At 37.4% G+C, this 14018-nt stretch overlaps 1 protein-coding gene across 2 annotated transcripts in view; it reads left to right on the top strand.

Moving 5' to 3' along the window:
• The window catches only part of PRKX (protein kinase cAMP-dependent X-linked catalytic subunit), a 55052-nt gene that overhangs the window by 24628 nt on the left and 16406 nt on the right, over positions 1–14018 (top strand). For both annotated transcript variants that reach the window (XM_054075030.1, XM_054075039.1), the window contains exons 3-4: positions 2846–3109; positions 10795–10914. In XM_054075030.1, coding sequence (XP_053931005.1) covers positions 2846–3109; positions 10795–10914 — 384 coding nt within the window. The remainder of the gene's footprint in view (positions 1–2845; positions 3110–10794; positions 10915–14018) is intronic.

Here is a 14018-nt window from a genome sequence, read left to right as displayed (position 1 = left end):
ATAATTTATTATACGTACTTTTTGAAAACTGTTGTGAACTTTACTTTTGCAAACTTTATTTTTAAAGAATTTAAATGACAGCAGCACTTCTTATGCTGTGTTTTTCCCTTATTTGAGTGATGGGACCTAGTGAGAAACATCATTTAAACGCAGTTCATGAAGAATAATTTTTTTCTTTTTAGTGGAGATATGATATTTCTTATGGTTTCGTTATTAAGGAGAGGAGGCAACATAATTTTTTGTTCACAGCACCTTTTGTGTGTCTGAGTCCGTATTTATTAGTCGGATAACTAAACCTCTGGGTAAATCACACAGTTATTTTCCATTTATGTTTTCTCATGCATGGACACAGCGATTGACCAAGATTTGTTTTGCATTTACCTGCCTTAATCAGTTTTACATAAACTTAGATGTAATTAGCCTTACCACTTGCTGCAGGGGGTACAGCCTCCTTCCAAGGCTAAGAAAGTATCAGAGGGAAAAGGAGGCAAAGAAAGCATAGTAATAACCCAAAAGATGGAACCCTGCAGGAGGAGGCAACTGTGGGTGCAGCAGTTCGTGTTGTGCTGTAGTTTTGACGTGTCTTTGATTTTATTTTTTTTCATGAGAAAAAGAATTACTAAAAGTCTTAAAACCTAAAATAGGTTGTCTGTAAGAATTCACAGTGATATCCAAAGTTTATGTAGAAAAGCTAAATTTTAAAATTACACTATTCCACACATATTATCCTTATCATCGTTTCTGAGATATTTTCCTTTTAGCAAAAATGCTGAAATACCATTTAAAGCAATCTGTATTGCAAGTATTAAAGTTCTTTGTTTTGCTGTTTTTCATGTATACCAAATAACATATCCATTTTTCTGTGGGCAAACAATCTCTTAAGAGTTAGTTCTTGAAGAAATTAATTCTCTTAAAAATAGTATGTTTTAATCATCTAGGTATTCCATTTTTTTACTCTATATTCTTTGTCAGATTTTGTCCTTCCTCTCGTGTCCTTCCTGTACATGGCTTTTCAAACATATGCTTTGCTTCGTTTTGTGCATTCCTGTTCCTCTTTCTTTGTTTATTGTAGGTGCAACTTTGCCTGATTCTTTAAAATATGTCTTCATATTTTTTTTTTATTACTTTGTCAATAAAGATACTATGTTCAGCAGCAGCAGCCAATTAATGATTATGATGCCTCTATGTTAGGGAAGCATTGCTGTTAAAGCAAAAAGCAAGCCTGGGCTCTGCTTCCTTCATGACTTTGAAGGAAAGGAGGAGCTGTTGGATGTCTGATAGTCTTTCTCATTTTCTTAGGTGCCCTCAGTGCCAGTATCAAGAAAGAAAATCTTACTGAGCAAAAGTCACTCATGGGTTTGGGAGTTCACTTTGCTCTGCTTGTCTTTCTTTAGACTCCTTACTTTGATTAGTAACCAGCTAATGAAGTTGGGAAGAAAGGATATTTGATCATTCCATTCTTTTGATGCTGCAGAAGCAGTTACTAGAAGCTGAAGGAACTTTTATTCTTGTATCGTTAAATTAAGATCGGAATACTGTGTTCTATGCCTGCTCTCATAGTAGTAGGGGTAGCTGTTTGTTTTAAAATGGTAGACTATTCCCTGAGATGTTGCCAGATATTTATTTTCTTCTTAACAGTTGAGTTGCATTTGTGGGTGTGGTGTATGAGCTGTTTCATGTGAGTAGAAAGAAAAACAACTTAGTTTTGGGGAAGGTGGGAGAGAAGATTCCTGTATTCTGTAATGAAGCATTTGAAAACCATGTGGAGTTATTTTCTTTATTTGTTAGCTGCACTTGACTGCATTGTAGTAACGGATGTACCACAATAATAGTTCTTAAATTTAAGGCAAGAGAACAATGAGAGGTACTTATTAGGTTGATTCTGAGGCACAGAAATTAGTTCTGCTTTGTTGTCATTTTTACTTTTCCATTGATTTTGTTAAAGATACTGTAGAAGAGCAAACATTGTGATCTGGTGCTTATCTAGTAACTTCACTTCAGTTGGGTTTGTATATTTCCAGGGATGACAAAGGATTAGGAGGGGGGAACACTCCTCTCTGGTGTCTTCGTTTTGAACATGTTGTCATAAACATCGTTACGAAAGCAGATTATGCTCATCTCCCATCACTTCAGCAATATTTAGTTAAATAGAATGATCATTATGGCTTCTCAATATATAAGTACATAGGCCTATAACAGTGATGGGGACAAACTTTTTAGCAGGGCCTATTGCAATAGGACAAGGAGTAGTGGTTTTAAACTGAAAGAGGATAGATTTAGACCAGATATAAGGTAGAATTGTTTTTACAGGAGGGTGGTGAAGTGCTGGAACAGGTTGCCCAGAGAGATTGTAGATGCTCCACCCTGGAAACATTCAAGGTCAAGTTGAATGGGGCTCTGAGCAACCTGATGGAGTTTAAGATGTCTCTGCTCATTGCAGGGGGGGTTGACCTTTAAGGGTCCCTTCCAACCTAAACCATTCCATGAATCTACGTCTAAACAGTTGTCTAGTCTTAGCAGACTGACAGTATACTGAGTCAGTTGTTATGTGCCTTACAGAGCGCTACTATGTACAATGCAATGGAGTCTATCGATCAGATTTCCTCTTTTAGCCTGGGCTGTGCACGTCTTGAACTATCTGTTGTACTTTTCAAGTTAAGTTGGCTACTTGAACATCTGTTACATTCTGCTGCTAGATTCTCGGAGTTTTAATATTTGCAGAATAGGAACCATAAATTAATTATGTATATAGTTGGAGCAACATAGATCACTTTATAAAAATATACTTCTAAAGGAAATCAGGAAGGAAATTTGTTTATTCAATAAAATAATATTTTTATTACAGATTTTGGACCAACCATGATGAACGTTTTTTATACATGTTAATGGAATATGTGCCAGGAGGAGAACTTTTTAGTTACCTGCGCAACATGGGGCGTTTCAACAACAGCACAGGACTGTTCTACTCAGCAGAAATCATTTGTGCAATAGAATACCTGCACTCCAAAGAAATAGTTTACAGAGACTTAAAACCTGAAAATATATTACTAGACAAAGAAGGACATATCAAGCTTACTGATTTTGGATTTGCTAAAAAGCTGGTGGATAGGTAAGTGTGTTTTTATTATGGTTTAACTTGGAGAATGTAATTACAATTACAAGAAAATACGTTTGATTTCAGAGCTCAGCATTTGACCTGATATTCTCTGTGGCTCACGCGTGTCAAATCCCTTAATATGAGGAAAATGATTGTCTCAAAATGGCTGTACAGAAAACAGTGTCACAGATTAGGTATAGTTAAGAGCGATATCACAGATAAGCTACCATAAAAAAATATTTTATATGCTACCATAAAAAAATATTTCATATGAGTACGTTTGTCTATTTAAGTTGTCAGCAGTCATATTGTAAAAAGGTATTTGAATGAAGTAGAATGAGGGAATATTGACATGTATATATTAATCTAGGACATTATTCATCCATACAAGTTGAATTGCTAAATGTTTTGTAATTGCCGTTTCCTTCTAGAGAAGTTTTTAAATTTGAGAGTAACATTTTAAAACTGATACTGTGTTTTCACTAACCTGTCCCTAAAATAAATTGCGAAATCTAGGCAGAAACAGTAAGGCCAGCTTCAGAAGTATTTGTCTAATTTAACTCCTGCAGTGCTATCAGCCTTATGTCTGTTTTATTAGCGTATGCAAACTTGTTGATGATGCAGTTTTTTTCTGCAGTAATTTCTCTGTTCTCTCCATCTGAACTACCCTTCTAATGCATGTTCTTAAAAGGAAGAGCCATCACTGGGATTGAAAATCAGGGAGGAAAAAACTCGCCTGTCATGTTAGAAAAGCAGCATTACAAGATTTGTTATTATACCCTTTGGCCACTTCTTGATGGAGACAATATCTGATTGCTCTTGTTGAGGCAGCCTTGTAGCGAGTTCGGTGTTACAGAGGTGCTCGTCATCTTCACTCTTTTGTGTTACCTGTTTGATGCTGCTTTTGCAACACAAAAGCACAGGGCACAGGGGCAGAGTTGTACAACATCAGTTTGAAATTAAGGTGCATCTGAGGGATCTGCTCTTAAAGGATCCCTTATCGAGTAAGTTGGATAGGACAAATCAAGTCAAATTATGGAGATCATAAAGTTGCTTCCCTACAGGTTATATGCTCATAGTGCTGGACTGCTTCAGCGCAGAAGAATGGTAGACAGTATAAGTATGCTGGTTCTAATCACCCTTGAAGTCTAAAATTCTGTTTTAAAACCATAGTGTTTTAGTGTCAGTATGTTTGATTGAATTCAGTTTCCACTGGACAAGCATAGAGGTCTACAAATGCTGGCTTTTTTTTAAGATATATCTTTTTTTAGATCAAAGTAACTTTATGCAGGAAGATATATGGCTACTTCCATGTGAAAAAGTAGGACAATCTGTTTATAAAAGGTTTTCATACAAATTCTTATGGCATCCTTTTCACATGTAGATACTGCCACTTAGTGGTTATTCTTAATTTGGATTTCTGTGGGTTTAAAGCACGACAGAAATAACCATTCATCTTTCACTCTATGATGAATCTGTAAGATTAATAAGAATCTATAAGAGTAAATTTGTTCAGATAACTTGTTTGAATGTCCTGGAATGTATCACTACTGGTTTTAGAGTTGATTTCTTTTTTCCATCCTGTCTTGGTGGGATTGAGGAGAGCAGCAGGAAGGGGGTGGAGGGAGGTGAAGTTGATCAGCTTGTGTTGAACTGAATCGTAGCACGCTATAGTAGTTTTATATTAATACCTGCTTTACCTATAAATGTACAACAAGTAATATAAAATGCTGAACACAGTTGGAAGGAGCAAGAACTTTATCAGTTAGAGCACGCTAGTTACCTATGCAAGTCTGATTCTGCCACCATCCCTACTGTGTAGTATTCAGCCTACTAGCTGTAGTCATTTTCACAACATTGTTTTTGTCACTGTAAAAATACACAGTTCTCTGCAATTTATCCACTAGTACACTCCAGTAGGTTATTTTGTTTCATAGACTGTTCAACCTAAAATAGAGAAGACAGTTTATCATTTTTATGCATGGCAGACATCTGTACACATGAACCTTTCATGTGTGTGTGTGTATATATGCATATATGTATAGCACATATGACTTGTGAAAGTAAAACACGTAGTATATATGCTTTTCAAACAGCTGTGAGGAATTGTGCCACTTAAGACCAGCATATGTGTTCCTAGAGAAACAGGACATGTAAAGTAAAACATAGTCTGCAGAAGACCTTCAATGCATGTACACGTTTCTTGATACATATTTTCTCTGAATGACTCTGTAGGTGCTGAATTCTGTAAGAATTTGCCTTTCTTCTCATGACAGTCTGTGTGAAAGGATGAAGTGTTCACAAAGTCCATCTACATTTTTGAGCCACTCTTCAAAGAGAGTGGCTGGCTTGCAGACCACATTCCTGCTGTGGGAAGTAGCCTGCACATTTACCTTCTTATTAGTAAATTTTTGAAGTGGTAAACTAATATATTTTTCTGGAGAAAGAAGAAGGGATGGAGGTTTTCTTTCCTCCTTCTATTACTTATTGATATGTCCTTCTGTTTATCCTCGTTCTTCCCTTTTCAGTCATAGTGTAATTCTAAAAATTCTAATTTTTTCTCCAGAACAGTGTGTCTTTGCCTCAGCTGCTGTTTATTTCTTCTCTTTTCCATCTTGGTGTTCCTTTACTGAAGACTTAATAACCTTTTCAGTTTCTTGTAAGTACACTCGCATAAAATAGGTATGCCACTACTTTAAAAGAGGGGTAGTGTCAACAACATGGAAAGGCAGAGGGACTGAAACGATTTATTGTTAACCCAAGGATATAGAAAGGATTTGCTTTGAATTTTATAGCCATTACACTTTTAGACCTTTCTTTTCCAGTAAAGCATATACCACTTTTTGGGTACAGTATATCTATTAAATAAGTTTCTGATCTTTCCTACCATTTTTTTTCCCCCCTCTTGTGTTCTTTCAGAGAAACTGAAACAGAAGTTCATAGATTTTTTTTTTTTAATCTTTTTATGCACAGATTTCACTCAATTTTTATCTTTTATTTTTCAGAAGAATTTTATTCACTGTTAACTTTAGTTTGCTTAGTTTAAGCCCAAAATGAAAAAGAAATAATTAACTAAAAATTATGGGGATATTTCTTCACTGTTGTTTAAACTGCATGACTGTTCTACAGAGTGGACTTGAAGAGGAGGAAAAAACGAAACTAAACAAGTTGTAGCTAATTGTGTATTGTGTGTCGCTTTACAAGCAAGAATGTCTTGCGGAAAAAAATTGTTGTAGGCTGGAAACAAAGCAATCTCCATTGATTTTAATTATGGAGAAACTTCCAGAAGAGAACACCAAAAAAGACATTGTTAATCTCTGGCTCATGTGCAAGAAGGCCGTCAAGGACTACAGAGATGGATGCTGAACAGCGTAGAACACAAAAACATGTTAAACATTGAGACTTAACTTTTTCAAATAATACTGTTATCAAGTCCTGCAAATATTTTTTTATAGTTTATCTTTGGACTAGAGAAGATTATTTTTCATTTCCATCTTTTAAAATTAGATGTGAACCTTACCAACTATTGCTTACCTATATTTCAACTTTCATCTTGAAAACCCAGAGCAAGGGAATTTTTGTAGCAATTTGAAGGAAACGGTCTATTCTTATCTTCTGTTTTATAATTTTTCTTCAAAAGGATAATCTGTAGTTTCATGTAAATATGCAACAGTCATGAAATAGTAGTGATTAAAAAAAATACTTAATTTCTATGGGAAAAAACAAACTTACTTTATGCATTTTCCAAAATATTGTTTGTTTCCTGACCAACAAAAGAGGAAATACAAAACATGATCATATGGCACAAATAAACAGCTTCACAAAGAATTTGAGAAGGGACTGGGTTGGAAGTGACCTTAAAAATCATCTAGTTCTGCCCCCCCACTGCCATGGGCAGGGATGCCTTTCCCTAGATCAGGTTGCTCAAAGCCTTATCCAGCCTAGCCTTGAACACGTCCAGGGATCCAGGATCCACAACTTCTCTGGCAGCCTGTTTAACTGGCTCGCCACCCTCACAGTAGAACACTTCTTTATACTATCTAATCTAAATATGATAGCCTTTCCTTTATTTGTGGTTTTCATTTTGCTTGAATAGAAATGATCTTGTTATTAACCTGTAAGGGCATTGAGGGTCATCTTAGTTATTGTCACCAGCAAATTATAAGGGTCCTGGAAGTCATGGTCAAGTGTTAAAATGGGGTTTTTTGGTATCCTAAAGGACCTTGGTAAGTGATGAAAACCAGAGGCTGCAGCTTGGCTGAATTTGTGCATTTATTGTATTGGCAATCTGGGGTGAAAAAAGAGTAACTGTTGTGGGCCGTTGTCCTGCAAACTGGCTTGTTCATTAAAATGAACATCTGCTTCATTTCAATAGCCCTTCTTCCTAAAGACAGCAAAACTGGTAGCTGCTTCATTTGCAGAGCTGGCTCAATTGGGCCCACCCAGAACCCTGGGCTATAGGACCAAGACTGTGTAAATGATAAACTCCCAGTCAACCCCGAAATTGTGTGGGATTTTCTGCTCCAGCAGGATCCCTGTAAGTTGATGCGTCCTGATGGGATTCATCCAAGGGTACTTAAAGAGCTGACTGATGTCGTAGCAAGACCTCTCTCAATGATTTTTCAGTGCTCTTGAGAATCTGGAGAGGTACCAGTTGACTGGAAGCTGAGAAATGTCCCAGTCTTCAAGAAGGGCAGCAGGGGTGACCCCAGTAACTACAGGCCTGTTAGTCTCACTTCAGTGACTGGTAAGATTATGGAGAAGATTATTCTGGCGCCTACTGAAAAACACCTGAAAGACAACACAGTCATTTGTCCCAGCCAGCGTGGGTTTATAAAGGGAAAGTTCTGCCTAACAAACAATTTCCTTCAATGACAACGTTACCCACCTAGCTGACCAAGGAAAGCCAGTTGATATAATCTTTTTGGATTCCAGCAAGACCTTTGATACTGTCTTGCACAGCATCCCCCTAAACAAAACATCCAACATACAGCTGGGTAAACACATAATGCAGTGGGTGAACAGTTGGCTGATTGGTCAGGCTCAAAGGGTCATAGTGAATTGGAGTTACATTAGGAGCATTCTGCAGGGATCCATCTTAGGACCAGTACTCTTTAGTACTTTCATAAATGACCTGGATGCAGGACTTGGATTTTTACTAACCAAGTTTGCTGGTGCCATGGAACTGTGGGGGGAGCTGTTGACACTCTTGAGGGCAAAGAGGCCCTGCAGAGGGGTCTAGACAAATTGGAGAGCTGGGTAATTGCCAACAGCGTGAAGTTTAACAAGGACAAGGGTTGGGTTCTGCACCTAGGACATGTCAACTCTGGATATACATACAGACTGGGGTGCTAGAGGCTGGAGAGCAGCCCTGTGGAAAGGAACGTGGGGGGTTCTGGCTGATGGCAAGTTGCACGTGAGCCAGCAGTGTGCCCTGGCAGCCAAGAGGGCTAACTGTGTCGTAGGGTGTGTCAAGCACGGCATTGCTAGCTGGTCAAGGGAGTTGACTGTCCTGCTTTACTCCACGCTGGTGCAGCCCCACCTAGACTATTGTGTGCAGGTTTGGGCACCACTATATAGAAAGGATATCAAGCTAGTGGAGAGTGTCCAGAGGAGGGCTACAAAGTTGGTGAAGGGTCTAGAAGGGAAGTTGTATGAGGAGTAGCTGAAGTTGCTTGGTCTGTTCAGACGGGAGAAGAGGAGACTGAGGGGGGACCTCATAGCAGTTTACTGCTTTCTCACAAGGGAAGAAGGAGCAAGCACTGATCTCTTCTCTCTGTGTTGACCAATTATGGGACCCAAAGGGATGGCAGAAGGATGTGCTGGGGTGGTTCAGGTTGGATATTAGGAAAAGGCTTTCCACTCAGAGGGTCGTGGGGCACTGTAACAGGCTCCCAGAGAAGTAGTCATAGCAGCAAGCCTGACAATATTCAAGAAGCATTTGGACAATGCACTCAGACACGTGGTGTAAATTTTGGGGTTGTACTATGCAGGGATGGGCATTGGACTTGATGGTCCTTCTGGGTCTCTTCCAACTCAGGTCATTCTGTGATCCCGTAAATCAATATTACAGCTTCATAAATCTAGGGGAGGAGGTTTTTAAAACTTAATATTTTGTTTTAAAAGATGAAAAAGCTTTGTTTTTCTTGATTACCTAGTCCTGATCTAGGCAACTGCTAGGTGGCAGCAGTGTGTAAAGCAGTGCTATATGTAGGAATTTTCTTGGCTTCTTGATTTGGAAGAAGAGAGTTTGTGTTTTCTGGCATTAAAAATTATGACACCCTCTTATGACAAAAATTAAAAGTGTATTCTTTACATTAATCAACATAGTTTTAAGATCCATGGAGCACTTAGGTGCACAGTGTGTCTAACACATACTATCAGTTTACTTAAGGAGTTTAACTTCTGTTATATTAAAATCTGACCTATAGAACTACAGTTCTGTGTATCATAAATCTTCATGTAAAGTGTTGACTTCACTGTACAGCTCTTCTTCCTTGATCTTAAGTATTTTTATGATTCGAGACTAAGGCTGAAAAAAAACCCCAAATTAAAAAAGGGAAAAGAATACCCAAAAGCTCTGCTTAAAATAATTCTGCAATCTCAGGAAAGTGTATTATTTAATCTTTTAAAATAAAAAAAAACAAAACAGAATTGTTCATCACAGGTGCATCCTGAATTTCTATTCATGGTTAGGAAAAAAATCTGTTAGGTTTAGCAGAACAGTGTTAGGGAAAACTAGAAAGAGTTACATATTTCTTCTAAAGGTGATAGCTCTTCATCCTAATTGTTCAGGACCATATTATCAGTTTTGATTCATGCACAAGAGAAGATTCTCTGTGCACTTGCAAAGAAAACAATTAGTTCATTTTGCTGCAACTTGATCCTGTTATAGTTAAAGATGTCCCTTCTCATTGTGGGATATTGGACTAGATGAGCTTTAAAGGCCCCTTCCAACCCAAACTATTAAATCATGTGCAGTGACCATTAATTTTGTGATGATATTCTTTGTCATTTCTTACTAGAACTCTTCTTAAAATGTAATATGCTTCTTTGTTTTTGTTGTTATTTCATCCTCTCTTGAACTGATGATTTCAAAGTTTCCTCTCTGACTTGCTATCAAGGAAGTATAATTTATTCAGAATGGAAGCACATTTTTCTCTAGTGTATATTTAAACATAGGTCAAGGTAGTGAAGCCATGCATAGGTATTTTTGCAAAGAAGATTTAACATTCCTGAAAGAAATTGTTTCAGAAAATTTTGTGTTTCAAATTCCAATTTGGTCTTTGTAAACATCAACTGCTTAGCTGCAATTTATTTAATGAATTCATAGAACTTGAAATATTCATCTCAGTGAGGTAGTAATATAACATTTTTTATTTTCCTGAGCTTATATTAAGATAGATATGATTAGAAGTGACATGAAAATATATAAAAAATAGTATTAAGCAAGTATGCGATACATGAATAACTATACTATTTCCACATATCTCTCAGAATTGGTGAGCATCATCAAAGTAGTCTTTTTAGATCTGGTAGAGGTCTTTCTTTTTTCTGTTCTTCGTATATACAGTAAATACATAGGCATATGTTGGGTACTTCCTATCTGTGTTTTTTTCTATTACTGTTCTTTCAGTTTCACTTCAGTCTGGATTTGTTGTTGTTTTGTGGGTCTTTTTTCCTTCTTTTCTTCCCAGAACATGGACGCTTTGTGGTACTCCTGAGTACCTTGCACCAGAAGTTATACAAAGCAAAGGCCATGGAAGAGCGGTGGACTGGTGGGCACTGGGCATTCTTATATTTGAGATGCTGTCAGGGTGAGTGATAATGATTATTTTATTACAGTAATATTTTTATATATATTTATAGATATAAAATTTATGTTATTGTTTTATAATATTATATATATGAAATATATATATATATATGTACACACACAGAGGATTCTTTACTGGTTCTGTTTACAATATGCAGAACAGCAAATTTGGGCTATATTTGTTGTTGATATACCAGTTTCATTCCTGCATCTGAAGAAGGATATTGAGAAGCTGTACAGAAGAACAATCTTCACTGTTACTACTAGGATTTTTTAGGGTTTTGAGTTTGTTGGTTTTGTTTGGTGGTGGGTTGTTTTTTTTTCATTTAAGACTTTTTGAACAGCTGTTCTTACCCTTATTTGTTTTGGAAATTCAGGTTTTGTTAGAATTCAGATTTTTATACACAAAATCATTTTATTTCAAGGATGAGGAAGTGGACAACCAGTTTTCGTGGAAACTTCTGTAATTAATTTCTTGCGTAGTGAAATAATATTTGCAGTGAAAACTTTAGTCTGTAAAAACACGTAGTGGCAAGTAGGAGACTTCTATTACTACAGCTTGTGTTATTACTGAGCACTGGTTTACTTCAAACCAAAGAGGTGAAAAGCTTAAAAGGTCTGTTTGCTCAGATGCTACTTTTAATGTTTCGGGATTTGCTTAATAAGTAACGTTTCCAAAAGATGCAAATTCAAACTGAAGAGAGACTTTCTGGCATTAATATAATTAACTGCTCCTGACTTTATGTATTATATAGAAGAAAAATAACTGTCTTAATTTGTTCTGATTTCCAAAAAGAAATAGTATTTCCAGTAAAATAAATAAGTGGTTTGGGGAGAATGTGAAATCTTGCTTGTGTGCTGAACAAGGCATCCATATGTTTTCCTTTGGTTTTTGTCTTAGGGTATTTTGAAACTACTTGCTAAAAAAAAGACAGGTACGAACTTGGAAAGAAATCAGTTTTGCCTTGATCAGTGCAGTAGAACAAATGCAGGTGAAAGCAAGGCTCTCATAGCTTCAGAAGAAACATAGTGTGTTTCATCAGTTTTGATCTAGTGGGAGGTGTCCCTCCCTATTGTATGGGGCTTGGATCTTTAAGGTCCCTTCCAATGCAAACCATTCTATGATTCTATGATTTCAGAGTCATTAAAACTTTTTTTTCCAATACCAGGCCCAGTGTACTCACTGCTTTCTCGCTCCCTGAGTGTGTATCAGGTTGCCTCTGTGGTCTTTCATTCTGGATCTGCAGCCTCATAGAGTGATTGAAACAAAAATATCCTTGTGTGGATTTATTTATGCTTTTCTGTATATGATGCTCTCACGTCTGGGTACCTTTGGTGACTCTTGTGTTTGAGAAAGCTTATAGGGTTGCTGGAGCAGACAGTTCACTTGAGGGATGATGAAGAGAGCTGTATATGTTGTGAAGAAGTCTACCCAATAGCATCAAAACTTTTTCCCAGGAGAGCACTGTCGCTCACTGCTTGCTTTCTTAATGTTATGAAGGCTTGCACATGCATTTGCTTTGGGTCTCATGGCAGTTTCTGGACAGAAAAATCATTAAAATGTGCTAATGGTTCCCTACTGACCCGGGCAAGCTCGGCTGACTGGTCTAATAAAAAGTTATTATTTATGTAAGTTGATCTGTGCAGAGGCCAGACATCACCTTTCTTCTACCCCTCCTTGTTAAGGGTGAGCAGCCTGAGTTGGTCAATTGAAGCCTTGGAGGGTTGAAAGGAGCAAGAGATTCCCCACAGCCTCGTTGCTATTATTCCTAGTCTAGACAGCCATGCTCCGTGGACAAAAGTGTCTGGTGCTGTAACACTAGCACAGGTGCTTCAATCTCCCAGCTGTAACCTGAATGATTTACCTTTCTGCCACAATTTTCTTGTAGGACCACTCTGTTTCGTCTCAGTGTGAGTGGGTACTGGATGTTTTTCTCTCTTCTAGACCTGTAATAGAAACATAGGTTCCAAAGTTAACTACTGATTACCCTGATAGTCAAGCAAGATCTCATCTCTGGAACCAGTGAGACTTTAAGATATTAGGGCACTGAAGTATGACTGCTACATATTCTGCTGAAATATGACTGGTACATATTCTTCATTAAAAAAAGGGAGCAGCTGCAATAACTTCTAGGTAGGATGTTCTGTGTGCTGACACTATTTGGCAGAAGTGATGAGGTCTGGATTCCCCCAAGCTTAATGTAATTACTTTGGCTATAGATACTCTTAACCAGTGGAGATAAATTACGCATTTCTAAAAGGCAGCTGAGATCTTGTATAGACTGATTGACAGAGCAGCTGTCTGCAGCAAGTGATTTTGTAATGCTTTTTACAACAGTATTTGTGTAGACATGCTCTTCATAATGATTGGATGCTGCTATTTATTTTTCAGTGTTTGAGCAGAGCCTCTATTCAGGCTGAGGTGGGGACTCCACCCAAGTTTGTTTGAGGGTTTTTTGTTTGGAGGTTTGGCTTTGTTTCATTTTGGGGGTGGGGGATGTCACATCAGGCATATATGCTTTTAGCTTTTTATTAGTTTTTTTGCTGTTGTTGGCAGTAGTGCTTTAGAATGATTTTCCTCACCAACTCAAAGTGTGGCTTGATATTTGCTATCAAGTCTTTTAGTGGAAAAACACTCCTAGGTAACTTTATCCCTTGAAATTCAAAGAAGATTTAAGAAATTATTTGTAAGTGGACAAAGCCTGACTTCAAGACTAAGCTGTTGTCTGCAAGGAGATTACTTAAGACATTTGGTAATTATTTCCTGACATTACTCCCTCTGAACCCCCAAAGCAATTGAAAAGAATAGGTAGCTGTGTGTGTAAGGAAATGGTGTCTCTAAAAGCTAGCAAACAAAACCACACTTTCCTGTTCTGCAGTGTCTTGTTTCTCTAACTTAATCTCTAGAGGCCAATGGAATTCTAGTTCTGCACATATTAGATTTAAGGCAAGGTCCCATTTAGGTTTAAGATAGTAAAATAACAGAAGGGGGTGGGGGTGGAGAATAAGGAGAAACAGGGATGAGAAGAAATCTTTACAGAACCAGTTAGTAATATCAAGTTCATAGAGTAAATCTAAACAAGCTAAACAAACTGTTAATGGAGA

Source organism: Cuculus canorus, chromosome 1, assembly GCF_017976375.1.
Source record: "Cuculus canorus isolate bCucCan1 chromosome 1, bCucCan1.pri, whole genome shotgun sequence".
Classification (NCBI taxonomy): Eukaryota; Metazoa; Chordata; class Aves; order Cuculiformes; family Cuculidae; genus Cuculus; species Cuculus canorus.
This window is presented reverse-complemented; position numbering and strand designations above follow the sequence as displayed.